The following is a 27,805-nucleotide window of genomic DNA, read 5'->3' as shown; positions in this document are numbered from 1 at the left end:
TTGCAACCAGTCTTTTCAGGAGTGAAATTACAAAATTCTGCATGAAAAGAATGGTGATATTTGGCAAACTTTCACGAACTAAAATCAACACTAGATTAGTGATTATTTAGTTAATAGTGATTTTTGTTAATTGATGAATTTGGGGCAATAGTGGTATCAAGCAGCCAAATTCTCGCGGAATGGCAGGACAGGCTGGAGGAGCTAAATGGGCTACTCTTATTTCTGTGTTCCAATTGTGATACAGTGGATAGGCAGGAGAAATGGAGTAACGCCAAGGGATGTTTTCTTCTTTCCTGGTGGATTTGTATACTGGCGTACTAAGAAAAGTATGGAGCACAGGATTCCTGAATCATGTGAGGAGCTGTGCTACATTGCTGAAAACTATAAAAAATCATTAAGCTGTCCATTGTCCAGCTCACCAATTGTAAGGTGAAGTTAGAGCAATGAATTTTCTTTGTTAATAATATTTAATTACTGCTTAGGTAATTATTTCCCTCCACTTATAGTTAATGAACTAATCCTGAAACAGAAGCAAAGGTTTGAAGAAAAGCGATTAAAACTGGAACATCCAGTAAGTACTGATGGATATTACAACTAGTGCCTGAGCTGTGCCGAGTGTGCTGCAATCTGTCTAGTGTGACCTTATTTAATGATTAAGATGCAACATTAACATTTCATGCCGACGAATAGAGCGGGTATAGATTGATTGGGTGGCAGAATTGTTTGAAAGATGTCTACAAAAACTAAAACCAGAGTGGATACATCAAAGGATGTTAATCATTCAGATTCCCAGATTTTGTGAAGTGGCATTCCTAGTAATCTTGTGAAAGGAATTGCTGTTTACCTGGAATCCGAGCTTGGAAAATGATGGGACATACTCAAGTGGTGGAGACATTTCTAGATTGCAATGGCATGCACTGGGAGGGTGAGATAGGGCGATAATGCTGCACTGTGTTATATGCTGGAGTAGGAATTGAAATGAGAATGTATTGTTAGGAACGCATAGTCAGAGTGACTTGGTCTTCGGGGATTAGTGATGTGGGGCAGTATGATGAAGGTGGTGGAGCACGATTAGATGACAGTGGGGATGGGGTGCTGGAATAGGAAAGCAATAATATGTATGGGGTGATGCAGCGGTGGCTTAGGTGGGGCAGGGACAGATGAAGGGTGGTTATGTGGCTGATGGAATTTGTTTTGGGGGGTTCTAAATGCTGGCTAGAGAGAGAATATTGATGTATTTTTGTTACTTGTTTTCCTTTTTAGAATGGTCACAGGTGGCAGGCGATACAAGATGTTTTAATCACAGACCAGGACAATTTGGATCTTGCTAATGTGAACCTCATGCTGGAGCTTATAATACAGAAGAAACAGCAGCTGGAAGCTGTGAGTATTCTACGTTCTGCCCGAGGATAACATGATTGAGAGTTGGTTGATGATGATTGTGGCAGGGGAGGGAGGAGAGACCAGGGCAAGCGTCAATAGCAAAAAGAGGGGTAGATATAAAGCTGATGGTTTTGAGATTATTTGGGCTTAATGGTCTCTCTTCAGTCTGATACTGGCACAGTCAAATTCATTTGCAGTAAAAAAAATTCATGTAATTTTAGTTCCCTCTTTCCCCTCTCACCTAATATTTTGACATGTGTGTAAGGAAAAACTCAACTTTTACAGCTACAGCGCATTCAGACCCCTTCACTTTTTCCACATTTTGTTACGTTACAGTCTTATTACAAAATGGATTAATTTTTTTAATGATCAATCTACACACAACCATAATAAAAAAGCGAAACGGGTGTAATTAAAAAAATAACTGAAATATCACATTTACACAAGTATTCAGACCATTTACTCAGTACTTTGTTAAGACACCTTTGGCAGCGATTACAGCCTCAAGTCTTCTTGGGTATGACGCTACAAGCTTGGCACTCCTGTATTTGAGTAATTTCTCCCGTTCTTCTCTACAGATCCTTCAAGCTCTGTCAGGTTGGATGGGGATCATCAATGCACAGCTATTTTCAGGTCCCTCGAGATGTTCGATCGGGTTCATGTCCGGGCTCTTGCTGGGCCACTTAAGGACATTCACATACTTGTCACAAAGCCACTCCTGCATTGTCTTGGCTGTGTGCTTATTGTCTTGGCTGTGTGCTTAGGGTCGTTGTCCTGTTGGAAGGTGAACCTCCACCTCAGTCTGAGGTCCAGAACGCTCTGGAGCAGGTTTTCATCAAGGATCTCTCTGTACTTTGCTCCGTTCATCTTTCCCTGGCTAGCCTTCCAGTTCCTGCCGGTGAAAAACATCCCCAGAGCATGATGCTGACACCACCATGCTTCACCCTGGTATGGTATTGGCCAGGTGAGCGATGGGATGCCTGGTTTCCTCCAGACGTGACGCTTGGCATTCAGGCCAGAGTTCAATCTTGGTTTCATCAGACCAGAGGATCTTGTTTCTCATGCCTTTTGGCAAACTCCCAAGCGGGCTGTCATATGCCTTTTACTGAGGAGTGGCTTCTGTCTGGCCACTCTACCATAAGGCCTGATAGGTGGAGTGCTGCAGATATAGTTGTCCTTCTGGAAGGTTCTTCCATTTCCACAGAGGAACTATGGAGCTCCCTCAGAGTGACCTTCGGGTTCTTGGTCACCTCCCTGACCAAGGCCCTTCTCCTCCGATTGCTCAGTTTGGCCAGGCAGCCAGCTCTATGAAGAGTCCTGGTGGTTCCAAAGTTTTTCCATTTAATGAATGAATGCTCTTTGGGACCTGCAATGCTGCAGAAGTTGTTTTATACCCTTCCCCAGATCTGTGTTGACACAATCCTGTCTCGGAGGTCGACGGACAATTCCTTCGTCTTCATGGCTTGGTTTTTGCTCTGAGATACACTGTCAACTGTGGGACCTTATATAGACAGGTGTGTGCCTTTCCAAATCATGTTCAATCAATTTAATGCACCACTGGTGGACTCCAATCAAACATCTCAAGGATAACCAATGCAAACAGGATGAACCTAAGCTCAATTTTGAGTGTCATAGCAAAGGGTCTGAATGCTTATGTAAATGTGATATTTCACTTATTTATCTTTAATTACCTTGCAAAAATTTCTAAACACCTGTTTTCGCTTCTTCATGATGATAAAAAAAGAAAAGAATTTAATCCATTTTAAAATAAGGCTGAAACGTAACAAAATGAGGAAAAAATGAAGGGGTCTGAATACTTTCTGAATGCTTCCACTCTAATCCCTCTCCTAACTTTCAATATTGTTAATGATGTGATAGGGCAGCGCAGTATTCAGAGGCTTTTTGATCCACAATTGTTCCTATTGTTGTATCAAGAAGCCTTTCATTGACCAGTCAGCATTATAATCTCTCTCAGCTCATGCATTGACAGAGCCAAGATTATATGTGAGGTGGTGTTTTACCTTTATAATCATGACCACTTTTTTGCACAGGAGTCACAGGCAGCTCAGCTGCATATCCTCATGGAGTTTCTTCAGGAGGCAAAAAGGAATAAGAAGGAGGTTAGTTTGCCTTTTATTTTGTTGTATGTTTTCCCATTAGCTTTCTCGGTTGAAAGTCAGGTTGAGTTAATCTGGAAACCGTTATTGCTGTATATAACACCTGTTTTTTTTTGTGCGGGAAAGATAGCCTTGAAGTGCAACTCGAATGCCACACCAATAGTGCTTCATTGCCTTTCCTGAAATTAACATGTGGAGGGGGTGTTGTACTACTGACCAGGGAGACCATTATGGCAGTACTCAAGATGGAGGGAGGTACACACAATTGCTGGGGAAACTCAGCGGGTGCAGGGTCTGAAGAAGGGTTTCGGCCCGAAATGTCGCCTATTTCCTTCGCTCCATAGATGCTGCTGCACCCGCTGAGTTTCCCCAGCAATTGTGTGTACCTTCGATATTCCAGCATCTGCAGTTCCCTTTTGAACTCAAGATGGAGGGACTGTATGGGTAGAATTTAAGAAAAAGGGACGGTCTCTTTAATGGGGTTATAATATAGGCCTCCCAGTAGTCAGCAAAAGTTAGAACAGAAATGTAGGCAATTTTCCAAAGTATAAAATGCAGCAAGGTTGTAGTAATGAGGGGATTTTAATTTTCAAATAGTGACTGGATTGCCTTAATGTAAAAAGCTGGGATAAGGAAGAATTTGTAACGTGCATCCAAGAGGGTTTTCTGAAGCAGCATGTAGGGAGTTCCACTGGACAGGGGCCTGTACCTGACTTGGAAATTAGAGAGTTGAGGGAGGGACACACTGATATTATGAGTATTTTTGTAGGAAGGAACTGCAGATGCTGGTTTAAACCGAAGATAGACACAAAACGCTGGACAGGCAGCATCTCTGGATAGAAGGAATGGATGATGTTTCGGGTCAAGACCCTTCTTCAGCAGTATGTCAGTGTTGGGAAGAAGGAAGTGCTGGAAAAATTAGTCCTGGCCAATATTTGTTTTTTAACACTTTGGGCTTTGTAGGTTCTTGCTGTACTTTGTAGGCTCTTGATGCATTTGTAGGTACTTTGTCTCTAATGTGCTTTAAGGTGTGCTGAAATCAGGAAAGGTGTAAAAGTGCTATTTTCAATTCAGTGTGTGACCATATGAGAAAGGTGACGCTGTAGGGTGTAGAAGTGATTGCAGCTTGTGTGGTGGGAAGATTTCCCCTCTTATTAGGTGGTGGGTTGGATTAGATTTATGACAGAATTTGTATCCTCTAAGTTTTCTGGTAAAGTTAACTCTCAGATTTCCCTCCACAGCAATTGGAACAGTTACAGAAGGAGCTGAATGTTCTTGAGGAGGACATCAAACGAGTAGAGGTTTGTAAAATTATATTATTTACAATATTGTTTATTTTTGACAAAGTAACAGGGAAATTTAGCCATGCTTCTGAAGCTCCAGAAGAGATGATCTGAAAACTAAACTTAGTTCTCTAGCAATTGGCCAATAAACCCAGATGTTAGGTATTGTTTGTTATAAATCTAGGTATTACACATCTGTGTTTGCCTCGAGGTCCAGCAGTTGCCCAAGCATGGCAGTCTGTGGACTGCTCTTAATTATGCTTGCAATTGAAGTCAGCTGGGATATTCATACTCAAACTTTGAAGCTTATGTGGCAAATGACATCACTGCAGGTCATCATGATAATAAGAATTACATCCCAATTTTTCTGGTGGTGGTCATCCCATGGTTTTGAATGTGTAGGCAGAGAATGGATGGTTGGCTGCTGGATGAACAATGAGGACCAGGGCAAGTAGCACACTGCAATTCACTGTGAAGTACAGCCAGTGCCAAATCCACACCACTGTGGGAATTCAATTTTACAGGGATTGTTGGTTTGGTAGAGATGTGCGGGGCAATTTATTTTGTGATGGGTGCCTGCCAGGGGTGATGGTGGTCCAGATATGGTGGTGGCATTTAAGAGGCTTTAAGGTAGGCTCATTAATATGCAGGGAATGGAGAGATATAGATCACAGTCAGGTAGAGGAGATTAATTTAACTTTCCATCATGTTTGGCATAGATATTGTGGACTGAAAGACCTGTGCTGTTTTCTGTTCTGTGTGTGCTAAATCTGAGACATTCTCTCCTCCCTAGGGTCCTTTATTGCAGAATTTACATTGAAATATAGTCACTAGTAAAAGTAGAAGTCAATAACTGCAGTCTTCATCCTTATTTTTCTTTTGAAGAAGTGTATGACATTTGCAATCCTTTGGGTGTATTTGCTCAATAATTAAGTTACTTGATTTTTATCCAGGAGCCTGATGGCAGCTGCTGACTGCCTGTTAGTAACTAGGTCCACAAAATGAGTTTGGCCATTAAATTCCATCTGAAGTGGCTCAAATGGATTTTTAAGTCAGAGTTGTACTGCAAAGAAACTGCCCTTCCACCTACCTCTGTCGACACTAACCCAATTTTGGGTCTATACTAACCCAATTTTTCAGCATTAATCCACATCTCTATGTTCTGCTCCTTCCTGTCCAGATGCCTCTAAAATGTTGCAGCTGTTCCTGTCTGTATCACCTCTTCTGGAAACTCATTCCTGATATCAAGGATTCGTTGTGTGAAAAATGTACTCTTCAAATCCCATTTAAACCTCGCTCTCGCCTTCAACCTATACCCTCTAGTTTAGACACTGCTTCTTTTGGGGGTGGATATGTGGGCATTGGAGACAAATACGTTTGGCCAATAAATGTTTGCCTTACTAATGAAGTCCACAATGATAATTTACCTGGAGAGTTAAACTAACTCATTGAAACAACATCCCTTTTACATCAGCACTTAAACATTTAAGTTTTCCTGACCTTCAAATATAACCAGACTAAACTTAGTTCCATTTGGATGATCTTGCCTAAAGACAGCATAAGAAATAGAATCCTATGGATAGATGCCTGAGGGCCTCAAAGGACAACCTATGCTATTATTATTATTATCGTTGCTATCACAATGTTTGAAGCAGAAGCTTTTTGGTTGTGGAAGGATTTTGAGGTATGGCATGGAGGAAGAAAGATGACGGAGCAACACTATCAACTTTAATGAGAATGATACACACTAATGCAAAGATTTCTTTCAGGGGCTGATATTTAATGAGCCAACGGGTCTGTATTCTCCTATGAATGAATTGACTCGTGTGCCAAACCTGGATAGCACAGTTCCGCAGTTTGAAGCACCATCCCCGTCACACAGGTATTTGTCACCATTTTCAGTTTGTATTTGTAAGTATTTTTTTTAAATGTGCATTCAATTTAATTAAGAAATAAGAAAGCATTGATTTTCTAATAACAACATCCACGTTTTAAATCTCAGAATTATCCAATCCTTGCAAGCAATGGGGTCCCACAAGGCTGCTCATCTGTAGAATTCTCACTATTCCTTGCGAGCATCAAACAATCCAGAGGCATTCCAGACTTGCAGGTTTAAGTTCCATCAGGGCAATTAGGATATTTAAATTCAAATAATTAAATAATTCAGTAATAATCATTATGAAATTACTAGACTGACTTAAAATCACATTTGGTTTATTAATATACTTTGGGGAACAAATCTAGCTTTATTCATCTGGCCTATCTGGGCTGCAGCAGCATGGTAGTGTCCTTACCAGGAATGTTCACGAGCTGTGAATTAAAATAAAATCTTCCAATGTACCTCCGCTGATCTTTTCTAATAGAGTTCCCTCTATTCATCTAAAGTAATCTACCACCCACTCAGCTAGCAGGATCCTTGTTATAATTGTCATCTTCACTGCTTTAAATTTAACAGAATTAGTGCCACTTTGCATCTAAATGCTCCATACTAAGATAACCTAAATTGTCCTATGATCACTTCCGTAACACTTCCTAAATTTCTGTGTACATTTGCTCCTCTGGCCTTTCCCACAGAATAAAATATAACTGCAGTTGAACCCTGTTTTTTGTAGAATTTTATCCGTACAGATTTATCCCTTTTCATCTACGATCCCCAGCACCATACTGTTTTGCTTTATCAATACTGTTGTTTTCTTTCCTTTTCGTTCTAATTCCTTTGTACATAGAAATATTCAGTGCCATATCCTGATATTTTTTTAGCCAATTTTTAATTATTACTATCCCATAGAGAAGGCGGCATACTGGCACAGCGATAGAGTTGCTGCCTTAGAGTGCCATCGACCCAGGTTCAATCCTGATTATGGGTGCTGTCAGTACAGAGTTTGTATGTTCTCCCTGTGACCGCATGGGTTATCTCCTCCAGTTTCCTCCCACATTCCAAAGACATGCAGTTCTGTGTTAAGTGGCTTCTATAAATTGTCCCTAGTGTGTAGGATAGATCTAGTGTATGGGTGATTGTTTGTCAGTGTGGACTCGGTGGGCCAAAGGGCATGTTTCCATGCCTGTAAACTAAACGAAAAATGTGGTTATTTGTGCATGTACACTGTAAAACCTTTTCAGAGGTATAGACCTTTGCCTTGGTCAGATCTCACTGATAGTTTACTTTTTCTTGCATAAATATCTGTATTTTCTCATTGTTTCTCCACCATCTTCCCACTGCTGCATCTCCATATCATTCCCCTCTACCAAATTAATTAAAAGATGACAGATTTCTGTGGAATTTAGGTTATCCATTTAAGAAGAATATATTTTAGTAGTGTGACAGTCTCTTTGGGTGTAAAAAGTATTTACCCTATGTAGCTGATACTGAGTTATTTAGTAAATTTAAGATTTTTGGATTTTGGAGTGAATGGGAACATCAGATCAGAGATTAAATCATATCAGATGAATGGTGAGCTGGCTTAAAGGGCAGTATGGCTTACCCCTGACATCTCCTATCTTGTGTTGAATTCTGAAGAAAAAAATATATTATTTTGGAGCTTGTTTTAATCATACAAGCTTTGTCTCATTGTGGTTACAAGTTGTAGATCTGCCATGGTGGTTCTTAACTTCTCCAAATATCTTTCATTTATAATGATAACTAATATGATCCCAGCCATGTTATAAATAGAGGACATTGGATAAACACATGGAAATTGCAAGGTTGTGAAGAAGGAGGTACAGTGTGGATCTGGTGAATTGCGTCAGTACAGAGCCCAGCACGGGTTTAATGGGCTGATCGGGAGCCTCCTATACTGTAACTATTCTGTAATAACATTCCTAATTGTTGTTCTTGTTCTTGTATCATTTTCAGTAGTATTATGGATTCTCCTGAATATTCCCAGCATCCAGGTTTCAGTGGAAATTCACAGGTGAGATAATGTTTTATTTACAACCATTGTCAATATGTATTTAGATGCATAGCATAGAGATTCTTTATTGTTTGGTTTTCAACCCTAGAGTCTATTTTTAATGGAATATTTTGGCTTGTCCAGGGTTTGGATCCACTGGAGCCATTGTTACTCATTTAGAAATTTGGTTTCATTGGGCTTATGATGCACTCCAGGAATTAGAACTATTGGACCCATGGTAATACTTCAAGCTTTTATTCACCTGCCCTGTTGTTCTGGCCCACAGATTGCATCCAAAAGGCAGGATAGATCGGGAGTTTGATTTATTGATCTAATGGTTGAAGCATGGGATATTATTTTGTTTGTACTGTCCCAAATCTTCCTTTATGACGATGCTCAACTCAGTTTGTTGCTCCTCTGAAGCATCTTGTGATATTGTACTATGTTTAATGTGGAGTAAAAATTTAAATTATTTATCCAGGCATATCAAAAATGAGTTAAGGGCCTGTCCCACTTGGGCGACTGCGGAGCGTCATTGACTGACGCCCGTAAAACCGTCAAGTTGCACAACATTCACGCTGACATATACTGTCATGCGGGTGACGCCAGGTTAGGGTTGAGGCTGTAAAATATTCTTCCTTCAATGCATGAATTTTAAACATTAATATATTAAAATTAATACAATAAAATCAATTGTGCAAATGAAAAGATGTCTGAGTCGTTCAGTTTTTATAAATGTATTGGTCCGCTTCCAGATTAGATCACCGTCTCTAAAGGGATGGATTCAGTGAGTGTAGACTGAACTCCCCTCTTTCCCCCCCCCCCACCCCCCCCCCCCCCCCGCCCCCATCCCCCCTTTTACCTCCCCTCTACCCTTCTCCCTTCCCCCCTCTTCCTCCCTTCTCCCCGCTCCACTCATCTCCCCCTTATCCACTGCCCCCTTCACTCGCATCCCCTTCTCCCCCTCTCCCTCCCTTCTCCCATTCTTCACCCCTCCCCTCACTTTCCCCGACGCCACCCCCTTTTTGGATCCAGCCTGCGACCAGCGATCCCCCGCACACTATCTCCCACACGCAGGGGACAATTTATACAAACCTGTGCGCCTTTGGAGTGCAGGAGGAAACCCTAGCCCTAACCGTAATCCTAACCCTATCTCTAGGTTTATTTATTTAGCGAATGCAAAGTCCTTTAGCCAAGCAGTTGCCTCTTGATCTGCTGTATGAAGGGTGACAAGTCCTCCTTTGAGTCTTTGTTGAGGGCATGCTTCAATGATGTGTTGCATTGTTTGCTGCTCTCCACAAGCACACCGTGGGGTTGGACTGCTGCCCTATTTGTGAAGGCTGGCCAAGCAGGGGCCATGTCCAGTCCTGAATCTATTCAGCGTCGTTCAGTAGTCCTTGTTCCACCTGGCAGAGCTTGGCATCTCTAGGTTGATGGGCTTGGTATAAGTATAAATTGTCCCTAGCGTGAGGGGGATCGCTGGTCGGTGCGGACTCGGTGGGCTGAAGGGCACTATATTTCTGAACTAAATGTAACACAGGGGCCCCAGGAGTTGGACTCAAACCCCCAATGTCCTGCCTGCTCCTCATGGGAACTAAACTGTTGGGGGGGGTGGGGGGGGTGTTGATCCCAAAGTCTGCATTTATCCCATAGTCAATGTTACTAAAACAGATGATGTGGCCTTTGTGCAGTAGTGGATAAGGGGGAGAAGAGTGGAGAAAACCTGTGACAGCTAGATCCCACTAACAACTCATGGCCAACAGTTTAGTTCCCATGAGGAGCGGGCAGAAGATAAGGTTAGGGCTAGGGTTAGGGTTCGGGTTTGGGCTTCCTCCCGCACTGCAAAGGCGCACAGGTTTGTATAAATTGTCCCTAGCGTGTGTGGGATAATGAGCGCGGGATCGCTGGTCGCAGGCTGGGTCCACAAATGGGGGGACGTTGGGAAAAGTGAGAGGGGGGGAGAGGGAGAATGGGAGAAGGGAGGGAAAGGGGGAGAAAGGGATGTGAGTGAAGGGGGTAGTGAATAAGGGGGAGAAGAGTGGAGCGGGGAGAAGGGTGGAAGAGAGTTGAAGGGGGGAGACGTGAGAGGAGAAGTGGGGAGGGGAGAAGGAGGGATGGGGGCGGGAGGGGGGGAAAAGGGCAGAGGGGAGTTCAGTCTACAGTCACTGAATCCATCCCTTTAGAGACGGTGAGCGGATCTGGAAGCGGACCAATACTTCCATAAATAAAACTGAATGACTCACATCTTTTCATTTGCACAATTGATTTTATTGTATTAATTTTAATTTTAATGTTTAAAATCCATGCATTGAAGGAAGAATATTTTACAGCCCATCTGTGGTCCCTAACCCCAACCCTAACCCTAACCCTAATCGGGCATCACCCGCAGGACAGCATACGTCAGCGTGTGACAGGGCACACGACATGATGAGACACCCAGATGTCGCCCCAGGATTTTGAACATTCCAAAATCCTGGGGCGACAGGGAAGCACTGCGCGTCACTGCATGCGTCACCATGCCTCACCGCGTGTCTCGCCCGCGTCACAACGCGTAACCTCTTTTTAGGCTGTCGCCCAAGTGGGACAGGCCTGTTAGGAGAGCTGCGGTTGAGGCAGTTTCAAGATTGCTCAAAAGCTAGATAATCAAATAACTGTTAAATCTGTTGTATTTTTCCAACGTAAGGTCTTTGACAGATTCTTCATTGTGTCTGCAGGGAAAGCGACAAACGTACAACAACACATTGGCCTCTCGGCGCAAGCGATTAACTGCTCATTTTGAGGATCTCGAGCAGTGTTACTTCTCGACCAGGTTATCACGATTATCAGGTAAAATTATTTCTTGTCTAGAATTAAACAACATAGAAACAGGCCATTGGGCCCACCTTGTCCATTCCAGCCTTCTTTGACCATCTACACTAATCCCATTTGCCCTCATTAAGGATAGTATCTTGTACAATGATTTTGTTCAATAGGCTCTTTGGTCCACGATGTCGGTGTTGACCACAATGCCAAATTAAACGAATGTCATCTGCCTGCATGGGAACTATATTCCTCCATTCCATGCCTGTTTGTTTGCCAATCTATATGATTATTAAACATTGCTTTCATATCTGTTTCCATGCATCTGTGCATTAACGTACCTACGCCACTCTGTGCTTTGAAAAAAAGCTTCATCAATCTACTTTAAATTTTCTCTCTCTTGCCTTAAACCTTTGCCCTTTAGTATTTACTATTTCAACCCAGGGCAAAGGACTCCGATTACCTATCCTATCTATGCCTCTCATAATTTTATATACGTCTCCAATGCTGCAGAGAAACAATCCAATCTCTCATTATTGCGTCCCCTCCAAAACTTCCACATTCTTCCAATAATGTGCAAGCAGAATTACACACTACTCTAAAACTGGCCTAACAAGTGTTTTAGACAGCTGTAACATGCATGGGCGGAAATCCCGAGGGGGGTGGGGGGGCACGTCCTGTCCCCCCCGGGATTTTGGGAGGTTTTGAGAAATGGGGGACAATCCCTCCCCCCCCCCCCCCCCCCATGTTCTGTAATCTGGACCTCTGTTTTACGCGAGATAGTTGGGGTGGGACTGATGATCGAGGGTGCCGATTGGATGAGAGAGACATCGATCAGCAGGCAATGGGGGGGGGACGACCATGATGATTCAACGAGATGATTGGAGGAGGGAGGTGTCGGTCAGAGGCGGAAGTAGGGGGGTGGGACTGAGGATAGGGCGTGGTGATTGGAGGAGGGAGACGTCCTGGTAGAGCAAAGATCATAGAGCGGAGCTTGAATCGACCCGTTCGTGGGGCCTGTAATTGTCTGGCGCGCCTTAAAATCGGCCGCGGGATCTTCCACCGCCCTGCGGTCAAATTGCTGCGTCGAGGCGATCAAGGCTCCCGATGTTGTAGCTGCCGCCGGGCGATGAAAGGCCCCGCGAACGGGCTGATTGAAGCCCCACGAATCGGGGTGGACAAAGGTGCTGTTGCTGGAGTTCGGAGTTGGTCACCAACCAGGTCAGCTCCTGATGTTACCGTCCACAGGGCCCACGGCTGAATTCTTCAAAGCCTCGCGCGCATGTGTGTGTGTGCGCGTGTGTGTGTGTTCGTGCGCATGCGCGTGTGGTACTAAGATATTGTGTCCCCCCCATGTTTTGATAGCGATTTCCACCCATGGTAATATGACTTCCCAGCTTTTATACTCAGTGCCCCAGCCAACTAAGCATACACCACGCCCCTCTTTATCCTTTGGAGGTGCCACTGTCAGCGAACTATAAACTTGCACCTCAAGATCCTTTTGTACATCAATGCTCTATAGACTGATCTATCTCCTTCTGTATCATTTAACAGCGTTTGTTACTATCCCCAACTGTCAATCTTTTAGTTATCTGCCAACTTTCTAATAAGCCCACCTACACTTTAAAAGAGACCAACTTTTTCATGCAGAGTAGTCATATTTGGAATGAGCTGCCAGAAGCTACAGAAGCAGATTCAAGTACAACTTCCAAAAAACATTGCTGACAATGTTTAGTTTTGTTTTGGTCACTACTATTAGAAAGATGCCGTTAAGCTGGAAAGATCGCACAAAGGATTTATAAGGATTTGCTAGTACCTAAGGGGCTGAGCTATAAGGAAAGATAGAGCATGCTAGGACTTGGAGCACAGGAGGCTGAGGGATGATCTGATAGAGTTGTATAAAAGCATGAGAATGGATCCGACGAATGCACATGAGGGATAGAGAAATCAAGACCTAGAGGTCAGATATTAGATGAGAGGGGAAAGATTTAATAGGAAATCGAGGATGGTGAGTATATGGAACGAAGTGCCTGGGAAAGTAGCTGAGGCAGGTACTTGAGAAAGATATTTAAATAGATATATCAATGGGAAAGGTTTAGAGGGATGTCCCAAACGCAGGTAAATGAGTCTAACTTAGATGGGGATCTTGGTCAGCATGAACGTGTTGGGCCGAAAAGCCTTTGTCCTTACTGTACAGCTCTATGACTCTCGGACTACTGAGTGCAGAAGCTTAGATGGGCAGAATTTCAGGATAAGTCTGAAGACATGGATAAGTCTGGACTTGGAGAGAGGAGGTGGTGTTGGGGGCGGGGGGCCGACGGGCGAGGTGAGAATTTGGAGAATGCTATGTAGGTTTCCTCTGTATGCTCCGGTTTCCTCCCACAGCCCAAAGACACGTGGATTTGTAGGTTAAACGACTTCTAAAATTGCCCCTAATGTGTAGGGAGTGGAAAAGAAAGTGGGATAACATAAAACTGCCATGGACCCGGTATGCCAAAATAGCCTGCTTTCACCCCCCCTCCTCCCCCAACAATATCCAGTCAAATACATGTTTGTGAGGGGTACATCCACAGGAGACTGCACTTTCTGCCTGCCCTCTGGTAGTCACCCATCTATCTGGAAAGATATGGTCTCTAATCTTGTCATCTTTGCCCATCCTTACTGGAACATGCTGACCCTGAGCTCTTGCTAACTTTTTTATAAGATTCACACTTGTCAGATGCTGTTTTACCTGCAAGTATCTGCTTCGCAAGTTGTGTTTTGCACTATTGAAATCAGCCTTCCCCCATTTTAAGATCTTACCTTGAGGACCAACCTTATTCCTTTCCGTCACTATCTTAAACCTACAGAATTGTGGTCACGGTTTCTGAAGCATTCCCGCACCAATATTTCCACCATTGATCAGCCTGGTTTCATTTCCAAAGATGAGCTGAAGCAAATCCCTTCTCTGGGAGGATATCTACATATTATCTCAAAGTCATCTTGGGCATGCTTAACAAATTTCACCATCATCCCCTTGACAATGTAAATTTAAGTTGAATATGTGTTGTATCCCTCAGATTCTGTTTAAATGTTCCATCCTGACGGCAGTTGAAATGGCCTTGCAGGTTAACTTGCTGGTGTTTGTTGGTGGTCAAATGGGATTTTCATCTGCTTTCAATGCTTTGCAGTATCAAACAATTCCTTTCAATGTCATCTCATTCATTTTCAAATTGCTTTCTTGATGTGCTATGCAAAGATTAACAATTTATTTGTTGCATTGTGATTTTTCAGAAGCTGGGGGTCAGCTCACTGTCTGAGTTCACCTGTCCCAGTATTGTACAGATTCATTGAGATTACAGGTATGAAACATATCCGAAATAGTGGTAGGATTGACTCTTTCTATTACATACTACAGATGAAACCAGATCGGTAAATCAGCTGGAAGAATTTCAGGAGTGTCTTTCAAAGTTTACGCGGTACAGCTCGGTAAGGCCCCTTGCCACCCTCTCCTATGCCAACGACTTGTACAATGGCTCAAGTATTGTTTCTAGGTGAGTTGTGCGAATAGATTGTATCTGGATTGGGCCTGAAAAGTGGGGAGCACGGGTGGAGTTGGTGGGAGAGATTGTAACCAGTTAGGATCTGCGGAAGAGAAATGGTTGGGGCCTATGACATAGAAACATGACAAAGCATCTTAGTAGGGATTGTTGGTTATGGGAAATGTGACATACTTAAACTCCCTCATGATATCTGGCTATCATTTTCAATGCCTGTTTCAGGCAGAATATGGATATGCTCTGCTATCCTTTCACTTAATCTCTAACAATTTCTTTGAAATTCATGCTTTCTGCCTTGTAGCATTGAATTTGATCGAGACTGTGATTTTTTTGCCATTGCTGGTGTGACAAAGCGGATCAAGGTGTTTGAATATGGCACAGTGATCCAGGATGCTGTTGACATTCATTATCCAGTCAATGAAATGACCTGCAATTCTAAAATCAGGTAAGCACTCTTATTGCAATCACTGGAATCTGTGTTCATGTTTCAGCAGAATTAATTTCCAGTGTTGAAGAGCTCCCTCTATATTGCCCTTTCAGACATTGCCAAGTACATACAGTATAATGTAATTTTCATAATACACTGTCCAAACAAAACAGACGTGAAAGACTTTGGCAAAAAAAATTGTGAGGATCTGCCAAAGCTGATCATATAATAATTGGCAAAGCTATGCTTTTTATCTCTAATAGAGATGGGTAAAGTTATTCAAAATGATGAAGATGATTGATTTAGTAAATTACTGTCCTTGCACCAAGGTTCCTTTGGCAGAAGCCCATTGACCGTTGCACTCAAAGCATTTTGCCCTTAATTCCAATGGGGGGTAATTGAATGTATTCATGAAAAGTCTTGTGTTTAAGGTTTATGGTATAAATTTGATAGCATTTTCAAATAATTATGAACAACCATATGACCTACGTTTGGGTTTCATCGTTATTTGATTTGAAATCTGAATTTGGGGAAATGCTTAGTTTCCATGAGGGAGAAGAAAACACTTGGACAGGTACAGATTTTTAAAATAAATTATTGGAATGCTGGTCTTGATCATGATGACTGGATTGCAAACTGCTGTAGAGTGTGCATCAACAGTTCACAGTAGTATAGAGCCTTGGCCAGTTCTCCTCTGTAGATATATTCTATCGTAAACAACACACCTGAGGTGGGATTTGTTAGATTTACAAGACTCACTAGAGCATGACATCATTTGGAAAGTATTTGATTTTGTTTTATTCCTTCAAGTTCCAAAGATTTACGGGGATATAATTTAAATGTAGAAATAATTACGGGAGCTACCGAGAAAGGTTGCAGGGTCCAGAACAAGAGTGGATAATTAACATGTGTGCTATCAGATTCAGATTCAGATTCAACTTTAATTGTCATTGTCAGTGTACAGTACAGAGACAACGAAATGCAGTATCCCCTTCATGGGTGTGAGCAGGAATCAAGGAAATCTGGAAATGAATACTCCAAGAGCTGTTGAAGTTGCACGCTTTCAATGCGATGCTTTTAATTGAGCAAGGATAACGAGTATGGTAAACCCTTGTTTTAACAGACCTCGTTATAACGGATTTTGTTTATAGTGGTTATAGTTTTGTTTATAGTATATAATCCAGCATTTTGTGTCCTTTTGGGTATTAACAAGCAGTTGTTTGTTACTACTACTTATACAATAATAATACCGTACTCGGTTATAGCGAACAATCAGCAATAATGGACACCATTTCCCCCCACCCCATGGTCCATTGTAACATAGGCTTGCTGTACATGTAGTAAAGGCAGGAAAGCAGATGCGGTACAAATTAACTGTTATCTGAATCACAGAATGGGTCAAGCGGCTGAATGGCCTCCTTTTAGTTGATTGTAGCTGTATGTTGTTAGTCTGCAGAAACATTCTGAGCAGTTGTTATACTTGAGATTTTTAATGAATGTTTTGCTGATTTGATTGCAGCTGTATCAGCTGGAGCAGTTATCACAAGAATTTGTTAGCAAGCAGTGACTATGAAGGGACAGTGATTCTGTGGGATGGATTCACGGGGCAGAGATCAAAGGTCTACCAGGTATAGTAACAACTATCATGTATTAATAAGATTTTCCCTCTGCCATTTCTTTCCTGCTGAGCTGCAAACTATGGTTACATTTCAGAACTTTAGGTTTTGCTCATCAATATTGTTTTAACGTTATGTATAGTCTTTCATCAAGAGGGGTATATTAGATGCCATAATGGCCTCCTTTTGGTTGATTGTAGCTGTATGCTGTTAGTCTGGTGCACAATAACTAGTACGAACCAGCCTATTCTTTACGGTTGACCAACTACCATTTTTAATGAATTATGCAATGGAAGAGCAATGAAGAGATGGTTAAATTACTTGGCGAAACACTGAAAGGAGGAGTAAGTCGTACGAGCTCTTGAGCCTGCTGCACTCAATTAATGAGCAAATGGCTGTATTTTGAACATCTCCTTAACCTGCGCGTATCCAAATCCCTTAATATTCAGATAAACCTTAGATATAAAATGTCCATTTATAGAAAAGTTTAAAACTTCTCTCCCGAATGACCTGGCTCTGATTTTGAGACAATGCCCCTAAATCCCAGAATTGAAAGTCGGGGGAAGTAGTTGCCACATATGCAACCTGTTCCCGTTCAAGACCTGGATGATTTTGAACGAAGCACCCCATACCTTTGAAATTCCAGGAAATACAAAATTTAGTTTGTGCAGCTATCTTCATAACTTAACCCTTGGAGTTCGGGTATCATCTATTTTTTACTTTTAGGACTCGCCTTTAGGCTCAGTTCACGCTTGTTGCCCATAATGGGCTTTGCTCTTTTTCTGATTGTTCCTTTACCCTCAATGTACTTAGAAAATGTCTTTGCAATTACTTTAATCTTGTCCATTATTGTTATTTTGTGATCCCTCTTTGCCTTCCTGATTTTCCTTCTACACTCTTCCCTATGTTTTTGTACTCTTTAAAGGGCCTTCCCTGTGTTTAGTTCTCATCAATATCGTTTGAACGTTAGTATTTGGGGTAGGGTACTGACATGGATAGAAAATTGGTTGGCAGACAGGAAACAAAGAGTAGAGATAAACAGGTCCCTTTCAGAATGAAAGGCTCGGTGCTGGGACTGCAGCTATTTACAATATACATTAATGATTTAGATGACGAGATTAAAAGTAACATGAGCAAATTTGCAGATGACACAAAGCTGGGTGGCAGTGTGCACTGTGAGGAGGATGCTATGAGGATGCAGGGTGACTTGGACAGGTTGGGTGAGTGGGCCGATGCATGGTAGATGCAGTTTAATGTGGATAAATGTGAGGTTATCCACTTTGGTGGCAAAAACAGGAAGGCAGATTATTATCTGAATGGTGTCGTTGGGAAAAGGGAAAGTACAATGAGTTCTGGGGGTCCTTGTTCATAATTCACTGAAAGTAAGCATGTAGGTGCAGCAGGCAGTGAAGAAAGCAAATGGCATGTTGGCCTTCATAACAAGAGGAGTTGAGTAAAGGAGCAAAGAGGTCCTTCTGCAGCTGTGCAGGGTGCTAGTGAGACTACCCTGGAGTATTGTGTACAGTTTTGGTCGACAAATTTGAGGAAGGACATTCTTGCTCTTGAGGGAGTGCAGCGTAGGTTCACAAGGTTAATTTCTAGGATGACAGGACTGTCATATGTTGATAGAATGGAGCGGCTGGGCTTTGTATACTCTGGAATTTAGATGGATGAGACGGGATCTTATTGAAACATATACGATTATTAAAGGTTTGGACACGCTAGAGGCAGGAAACATATTTCCGATGTTGGGGGAGTCAAGAACCAGGGGGTCACAGTTTAAGAAAAAGGGGTAAGCCATTTAGAATGGAGATGAGAAAAAACATTTTCACACAGAGGGATGTGAATCTGTGGAATTCTCTGCCTCAGAATGTAGTGGAGGCCAATTCTCTGGATGCTTTCAAGAGAGAGTTAGATAGAGCTCTTAAAGATAGCGGGGTCAGGTGATATAGCGAGAAGGCAGGAACGGGGTACTGATTGTGGATGATCAGCCATGATCATATTGAATGGCAGTGCTGTCTCGAAGGGCTGAATGGCCTACTCCTGCACCTATTGTCTATTGTCTATACCTGTCACATGCTTCCTTTTGTCTGTTTATTCAACCCTATATCCTTCGACATCTAGGATTTCCTGTATTTATTACCATTGGCTTTCAGTCCCACAGGAACATGTTGACCCTGAACTCTTGTCATTTTTTATGAATATTTCCCACTGTGCAATTGTATCTGCAGATGCTCCCAGTCAACCTTTGCTGTCTCCAGTCTTATTTTAATGATATTTAGTGGCTTCCTGCATTTGAAGACCTTTTACTCCTGTCCCTTCCCTATCTTTTTTAATAATAAAAATGGAAAATGCAGCCTATCCCAATGGGTATTTCTATTATTTTCTATTTTATTTCAGATTTCCAGCATTTGTAGTTTCTTTTGATTGTGCACCTACCTTTTTCTCATAACTGAAAAATACAGTGATATGGTCGTTATCTTCAAAACACTCCTTCACTGATTCATGCAATTGACTGGCTATATTCCCCAAGATGAGATCCAGTGATATTCCGTCTCTTGTTCGTCTAACCTGACACTTTGATAAAAAGTTCTTCTAGACACCTCAAGAATGTTGGCCCTTCTGAGCCTTTTATGCAAAGAAATTCATGATTAATATTTAGGAAAGATAAATCCCTAACTATGATAACCCTATTTTTATTATGTGTGCCGGCTGTTGGCATACTTTTCTGTTTTTCTCTCTCCTTTTGACTGCCCAAATATCTTCTTAGACGAGCACATGAGAAGTTTGAGAAGCTATCCAGGATCCCTCGGTGCTGGAATAATGCATTCATGACTTACAGTGCATTGCAGCCGCCTCTTTAACATTCTCTTTGTCTTGCCCGAAAAAAACTATACCTCAGGATACTGAGTTGCCTGTCTTGCCCATTTTTCAACTTTTGTCTCAGAGATGCTAACATTAACATTATCCCAGGTATTAATTAAAGCTTTAATTTTGTCAACCTACTAGTTGGATTCCTTATTTTTAAATAATTTATCTTTGATTTCATTAACCTACATGTCTTGCCAACTAGACTTATTAATTTGTTTTCCTCTGTGTGACTGTATCTTCCTATTTGAGCATCTATTACATTTCCACAGATACCATCTTCCTCAGAAATGGTTCTAATGATCCAGGCACCTAAAACTCAACCCCCTGCCCCATCCCTTCAGTCGAGCATTCATCGATCTGTCCTATTCTTACACTTACGCTCATTGCACTGGAAGCAATCCAGAGGTTACAACCTAGGAGGTCCTGCTCTTTAAACAACTACCTCAATTCCTCAATTTGCTGTGGGTCTCATCCCTTCTACCTGTATCATCAGTACCAATATGTGCCATGACTGCTGGCTTATACCTTCTCCTTGCATCTGCTCCAAGACTTCCTTGTCCCTAGCATCAGGGAGTTAATAAACCATTCTGCAGTTTTGCTTATGGCCACAGAAAAGCCTATCTGCCCAATTTACAATAGAATCCCCTTACAATAGAATCCCCTAATCCTGTTCTGTACAGCAAAGCCTTCCATTGTACCATGAACTGGGAAGTTGCTGCTTCAGGCCCTCCCCAACAATATCCTACACAATATCCAACACAGTAGACATGTTTGAAAGCTGAATGACTGAAAGGGAGTCCTGCATGATCTACATGCTCTTACTATCCTTCCGAAGAGAAGGAATGGGTGACATTTCGGGTGGAGACCCTTCTTCAGAATGAAGAAGAGACGCGATCCGAAACGTCACCCATCCTCTCCAGAGATGCTGCCTGTCCAGCTGAATTACTCCAGCATATTGTGTCTACCTTTGATTTAACCAGCATCTGCAGTTCTTTCCCACACCCGCTGTCCTTCCTATTGGCTTCCCATGTACTCATCTGTACCTGCCTCATGACCATCTAGCTAAACATATAATTTTCCATATTTTCCAAATCCCAGATACTCTATTGCAAGTTCATTCGAAGTTCCAATCTCTCTATGTGATCTGACGGGACCTGTAACTGGGCATGTTTCTCGCTATTATAGTCACCAGTGATGATGAAAGGTGTTAGCATATTATTATTTATAAAAAACGCACAAAGTGTAGGAGTGCTGCCTAACTCTGTGGGTCAGGCAGCATCTAGGGAGGACATAAATAGGTAACATGTCGGATCTGGATCCTTTTCCCTTTTCCGCCCATCTGCCAATTAAAAACTTTCCTCACCAATATCCATCTGTCACTTGCCAAGCTTTGTCCTGCCCTCGCCTTTTATCTAGCTACTCCCCTCCCCTCCCATCATCCCCCACCCCCTCACTGCAATCAGTCTGAAGAAGGGTCCCGGCCAAAAGCGACATCTATCCATGTTCTTGTGAATTGCTGCCTGACACTCTGAGTTGTTCCAGCACTTTGTGTTGTATTTTGTATAGGAGTTTCTGCAATTCCTTGTTTCTCCTGTTTTATTCTGAAATTGAACTTATTTTTACTTGGCTGTTGTGCATTTCCATCACAGGAACATGAAAAGCGATGTTGGAGTGTGGATTTTAATCTAATGGATCCCAAGCTCCTTGCTTCAGGTTCCGATGATGCTAAAGGTAATCTCCCATGCTCAGTGAGCCTACACTCAACCACAGTATCTCCTGTACTTCACATATTTGCATAAAGCTAACTTTCAACTTAATCCTATCTAAATTATGTTCCAATCAACCTGCCCAGTAAATCAGCAATACACATTGTGATAAACTATTAGTTGTATTTGGCCATTTGGCTGCTTACACCAATTTAATTGTTGAATGAGATCATGACCTTTTACCCCAGCATCACTACTCTGCAGTAATCCATGTCCATTGGGAAGAGAATTCCAAAAATTCAGCACACATGTGGCTTGAGACACTGACCCAGGGAAACACCTCCACTGCATCCATCCTGCTAAGAATGTTGTGCATTTTGATGAGGAGCATAGGACGAATTCTGCATATTTTCATTACTTGAAATCATTGTTATTTGTACTACAAGAACATTGTTCAGCAAGTTATAGATCTCAAAATAAACACAAAGCCACAGATAATTGCAGTGCCTGATGATATGCAGACCATCCTAAAGGGATAGGGTAATGGATCAAAAGCACTGATCCACATTATTGCACTGCGGGAATGAGGTCCACCAGGTAGAGGTGAGGGGACTGATGAAGAGCAGGGTTTTCAAAATTCATAATCACAGGATTACATCAACAACTAGCAAGTACAAAAGGGAAAGGTAGACCAAATTAACCTGTGGCTTGAGAGAGTGTGCGGGTGGGTGGGCTTTAGTTTACAAGACATTGGGCAGCACAGTGGCACACCTGATTTGACTTGCAGCTTCAGCAACCCGGGTTCAATCTAGATTTTTGGTGCTGCATTTATGCATAGGATATGGGCTCTTTGGCCCAACTCATCTTTGCCAATCAAGAAACTCCATCTAAGCTCTCCCATTTGTCTACATTTGGTGCATATTCTTCTAAACTTCATGATATTATAGTCTGTAAGGTCATCCCTCAACCGCCACTCCAGGGAAAACAAATCCTGCCTCTGTCTCCCATGCTCCAAGAAATAAAGTCTTAGCCTGCCCAACATCTCCCTACAATGTAGGCCCTCTAGTCCTGGCAACAACATATATCTTCTCTGCACTCTTTTCACATTAATTGCATCTTTGCTATGACAAGAAGTCCAAAACTGAAGACAATCCAAGTGCGCCCTCACCAACATCTTGCACAACTGTAACATAATGTCTCAACTTCAAAACAAGTTCCATGACTGATGAAGGCCAGTGTGCTAAAAACTGCCTTTACCACATGTGAGCCAGTGCAAAATAGGACTTGTAAGGAAGGATCTTGGTTCAATGAATCATGGCATTGAATTCGAATGAGTTTGGACGTAGTTGAAAAGCAGCCAGAAGCATAAGACATTGGTAGTATTTGTTCTAGATCTCCACGTAACAAATCTCACCAATGTATAAAAGTGGAAATTATATAAATTGCATATAGGGAGAAATTAGGGGTGCATGTAACAAATAAAACCCAGTAATCTAAGTAGCACTGACAAAGTGGTGGATAGAATTTTGTAATGTATTCAAGCTGGATTTCCACATCTATACTAGAAGCTATACAAGTTATCAGTGGACCACATTTAAAGTAGTATATGGAATTCTGATCGAATAGCTATAGGTCAGAGGGTGTCATTAGGTTGGAAAGGGTGCAGAGAGAATTACCAGTATATCACCTGGGCTTCTGGCAACCATTTTCATTCAGTGCATAGTCTGTATCTGAAATGAGCTGCCTGAGGAATCTATATAAGATAGAGTTATGACTTTCAAAAGACATTTGGATAGGTGAATTGACAGGACGGGTTTGGAGGACTATGAGCCAAATGCAGGCAAATGGTATTGGGCAACTTGGTTGGCATGGTCAAGGTAGGCTGAAGGGTCTGTTACTGTGCTGCACAGCTCTGACTATCAGTATATTGAGGAATCAATTAGGAAACAGGCTGTTTTAGATCTCGTATTATGCAAACTGAAGGGGTTAATTCATGTTGTTGCAAAGAGCCCCTGAGGAAATCATAAAATGAAGGAATTTTAGATCAAGTTTTAAAGTGATGCAGTTCAATTCAAACAGAAAATTATGGCAGAATGAGGAATTAATTAACTATAGTTGTAATTGCATTAGAGTGTATGGCAGACATGATGAGTGAGAAGTTGGAAATGTTATTATCAAAGCCGCCATGGTATTCTTGTACAAGTAATTGAAAGCAAAATTCAGATGCAGCAGGCAATGAAGATTGCCTTTAATACAAGAGTAAAGATGTTTTATTGCTATTATGTAGGGTCTTAACTAGACATCATCTGGTGTATTGTGCACAATACACACTTGGTCTGCTTGCCTAATAAAAAATGTACTTGTTTTTGATGGAGTGCAGTGAAAATTAACCAGTTGCGTTCCTGGGAGGGCAGGCCCATTATATGAAGAAAGATGAGTAGGCAAGGCCTCTAGAATTTAAAAGAATGAGAGATGATCCTCATGGAAACATGCAATGTTCTTGACGGGCTCAACCAGGGGGTTGGATGGGTGGTGGGGAAGCAATAAGGAATGCTCTCCCTTTCTGAGGTGTTCTAAAAATAGAGCTTGCCGTCTTAGGACTAAAATGAGGGGGGGGTGAATTGTTGGAATTCTCTGCCCCGGAGTATGGTGGAGGCTGAGTCATTGATTTCATTCAAAGTTGAGGTGGATTTTTGTATATTAGAAAATCAAAGGAAAAAGGGGGATAAGGCAAGAAAATGGTGTTGAAGTGGAATGTCAGCCACGATTATATTGAATGGCAAGTCATGCTCTTCAGTTCATTGAGTTCTTGCATCTAGATAAGTTGCTGTTTATAAAGTAAAATATCACTTGAAAGAGGGTAAATGCCTGATTCTGCCAGCATGTCTTGCATATATTTTCAAATCCATACATCATAGTATGGTGGTTTTATTACTATTAATCTCGATGCCTGGATTATTAATGTCTCATTAATGATATCTGAAAATTTCAGACTGTTCAAAAACATTTGATTCACTAAACAATAGCATCCTTATCAGGTACCCATATGAGACTATTGATCTTTTTGAAACTTGTTAAGGAATGCTGTTGACCTTTAATTGCCCTTTAAATGATTTAGCAAATCGATTAATACAAGGCCAATTAGAACAGATAACAAAATTGATTGAAGTCCTCAATGTTACATTGAATAGACTTTTCAGTTCTTTGAGGCTACTCTGTTCAACAGTTTTCCTGTCTGTCCTTTTGAATGCTTTATTATCCTACTATACAAAAATCAATCTTGCTGAACTTGAATGTATTCCATTTGCCCTCCATGTCTCTCTGGGCAGAGTATTCCAAAGATTTACCCGTGTAATGAGTTGAGGCAAGCACATATCAAGATACAACACATGTTTATTAAATCTACTTACAGCATCGATCTGCAGGACATTACAGTTCCTAGCAACTACTCATACTGGGGTACACATAAAAGCTGGAGAAACTCAGCGGGTGCAGCAGCATCTATGGAGCGAAGGAAATAGGCAACGTTTCGGCCTGAAACGTTGCCTATTTTCTTCGCTCCATAGATGCTGCTGCACCCGCTGAGTTTCTCCAGCTTTTTTGTGTACCTTCGATTTTCCAGCATCTGCAGTTCCTTCTTAAAAGCTACTCATACTGAATGGCATAGGCAAGCTCTTGTTTATATAAAACGCATATCAGGCGGAGCCACTACTAACAAGAATTACACTTGGCTAGCTGCAATTTTGACATCGATCAGCAGATCCTCTCTAATGCCAGGCAGGAGAGGGCTGGGAATGGCTGTTACGAGAGGAGGTGTCTGTAAGATTGACACTTACTGCGAAAGCTGACCGGAGGGCACAGACTTGGTGTGAGAAGATGTTATCTCCGTAATCCGACAAGCGTGCTCTGCTTGATTAAGGGTTAGATCAGTGTTACGAAGCAGTTCATCCCTTAACTTGCTATATCAAGCATACCTCCATCAATCTTGTCACGGATGAGTTCATCGCACAGATCACGAAACTGGCAGCGTGCAGCCATGTGTTTCAAGCCGCTGATAAAACTTTCAATCGGTTCATCAATCTGTTGCATACGAGCATAAAACTTGGTTTGTTCAATAATGTGGTTCGAGGGCAGGTCACACAACTGTCTGAACTTTACAAGCAAGACGGCAGGGTCAGCAATCATCTCTGCAGGCACGAGGACCTGTCCATTAGCATCCTAAACGGCAGGCTCAAATGTGAAATTGTCGGCACGATTCATTGCCTCTGGGGCCCACAAAGTTGAGTAATACAGAAGCACGCCCATCAAGGAGGTCGTGGCGATGAACGATGCGAACATAGTGAGTGTAATCATGCTTGAAAAGACGCCAGCGTTCAGCAATATCAGAGTCAAAAATCAGAGGACTAAGACGGCGAGACGAGCTTGCCATGATAGAGATAACTGGCACATAAACTAATTAAAAAAACAATACCCGATAAACGTGAACGGAGTATGTAAGACTCGTTCTCTGACACCATGTAATGAGTTGAGTCAAACACATCTCAGGATACAACACATGTTTATTAAATCTACTTACAACACATTTTTGTCCTATTTTTACATTGACCAATGCAGTCAGCCTTCTCAGAACGGCCTCCAATGCAATTATATCCCTCTTTAGTGAGATTTCTAACTAATAGTGCACCTGTGAGCTGTGGATGGACAAAATCCTTAGGGCATTCATATAAATATAACTGATTGAGTTGGGACTGTCAGAACACCCGTTCTAAAGAAGTAAGGGTGTTTACAGACCTCCAAACTTTTGCAGAAGATATCAGATTTTAGAGAGGATCAAAGTAGAATTAAAGAGATGAAATCTCCAAAATGACGTGGGAAGACAAGTGGATCCTTTGTTATTGAAGCTGTCCTGATCTGTCAAAGCTAGCAGGCAGCAAATGGACTATTGCATTTAGGGAAGCTAAATATCCCTGCTAGTCAAGGCTGGGACGTTTGTGTCATCATAATTTTCCTATTGGCAAATATCCCTATTAATATATAGTTGACTGACGTGATGATTGTTTTATTGATTCCTTTTGTTTAATTTCAGTGAAATTGTGGTCCACGAACTTGGATAACTCTGTGGCAAGCATTGAGGCAAAGGCGAATGTTTGTTGCGTTAAGTTCAGCCCAACCTCCAGGTACCACTTGGCTTTCGGATGTGCAGGTAACATCCTCTGAAATATGTTGATCTGTCTATTACTAGATCATTAGTGTTCTCTTGTACAGATTTTTGGAATTCTCTTGGTTTATGAAGTGCCAATTGTAAAACATGCAAAAAGATCCACAGGAAGTGCTGAAAGTAGTCATTTCAATTTTCATGCTGCAGAGATGGGGATCATTGTGGTTGCCACAGCAATATCTATTCCACCTTTTATGTTGTGACAAGTGAACTTGAGCTGAAAAAGAATCACAATCTCATTTGAGGGACATTGGTGCCTTTGCCATTTGGTGCTTCCACACTAGCTGTCTGGAGAGCAGTCTAGTCAGTCCCTCTCTCCTGCTCCGTATCTGCAGTCCTGCAAGTTCATTTCCATCAATTATCTATCCAAAGTCCTTCTAAAATCAATGATCATATCCACAGGCAGCGAGTTCTGGGTTTTTATTACTATATTTTTTTTAAATAGTTTTTTCTCCCACCCTCTTCTGAGAATTGCCTCAATTATTGTGCCTTCAGCTAGTGGGAATAACTTTTCTTTATCTGCTCTTATCTTAACCTATTGATTGAAGTGCCTCTATTTAATTCCCCTCAGATTCATTTTGAACCAAGAACAATCCCAGCATATTTCATTTTATTTTACTGCTGCAATCCCTCAATCCTGGAATCACTCTCCTCTGCATCCTGTCAGACCTTCCCATCATTCCTATAGTATGCCAATAGAAGTGGACACATTATGCTAGCAAAAACTAAACCAGAGCCTAATTCTGTGCAATTTCATGAGCTTGAAGCCACACAGCATAACATGGGCTAGGTTCAGGGCTACAACATAAAAGGGGACACAAGAAACTGCAGATGCCTGAATCTTGAACAAAAACAAAGTATTGAAGAAACACAAATTATTGAAGAAACACAGGAATCATCTGTAGAGAGAATGAACAGACGATGTTAAAGGTCAGGACAATTTATCAGACTGATGG

General features: G+C 41.8%; 1 protein-coding gene across 1 annotated transcript in view; it reads left to right on the top strand.

The window, feature by feature from the left end:
* cop1 (COP1 E3 ubiquitin ligase) overlaps positions 1 to 27,805 on the top strand; it is a 54,701-nt gene that overhangs the window by 15,873 nt on the left and 11,023 nt on the right. Inside the window, exons 4-15 of the mRNA XM_033028310.1 lie at positions 507 to 571; positions 1,264 to 1,383; positions 3,435 to 3,503; positions 4,742 to 4,801; positions 6,553 to 6,665; positions 8,637 to 8,694; positions 11,388 to 11,499; positions 14,870 to 15,005; positions 15,313 to 15,456; positions 16,958 to 17,066; positions 21,575 to 21,656; positions 26,718 to 26,834. Of these exons, the coding sequence (XP_032884201.1) occupies positions 507 to 571; positions 1,264 to 1,383; positions 3,435 to 3,503; positions 4,742 to 4,801; positions 6,553 to 6,665; positions 8,637 to 8,694; positions 11,388 to 11,499; positions 14,870 to 15,005; positions 15,313 to 15,456; positions 16,958 to 17,066; positions 21,575 to 21,656; positions 26,718 to 26,834 (1,185 nt within the window). The remainder of the gene's footprint in view (positions 1 to 506; positions 572 to 1,263; positions 1,384 to 3,434; positions 3,504 to 4,741; positions 4,802 to 6,552; positions 6,666 to 8,636; positions 8,695 to 11,387; positions 11,500 to 14,869; positions 15,006 to 15,312; positions 15,457 to 16,957; positions 17,067 to 21,574; positions 21,657 to 26,717; positions 26,835 to 27,805) is intronic.

The sequence above is a fragment of the Amblyraja radiata genome, chromosome 10 (assembly GCF_010909765.2).
Source record: "Amblyraja radiata isolate CabotCenter1 chromosome 10, sAmbRad1.1.pri, whole genome shotgun sequence".
Classification (NCBI taxonomy): Eukaryota; Metazoa; Chordata; class Chondrichthyes; order Rajiformes; family Rajidae; genus Amblyraja; species Amblyraja radiata.
This window is presented reverse-complemented; position numbering and strand designations above follow the sequence as displayed.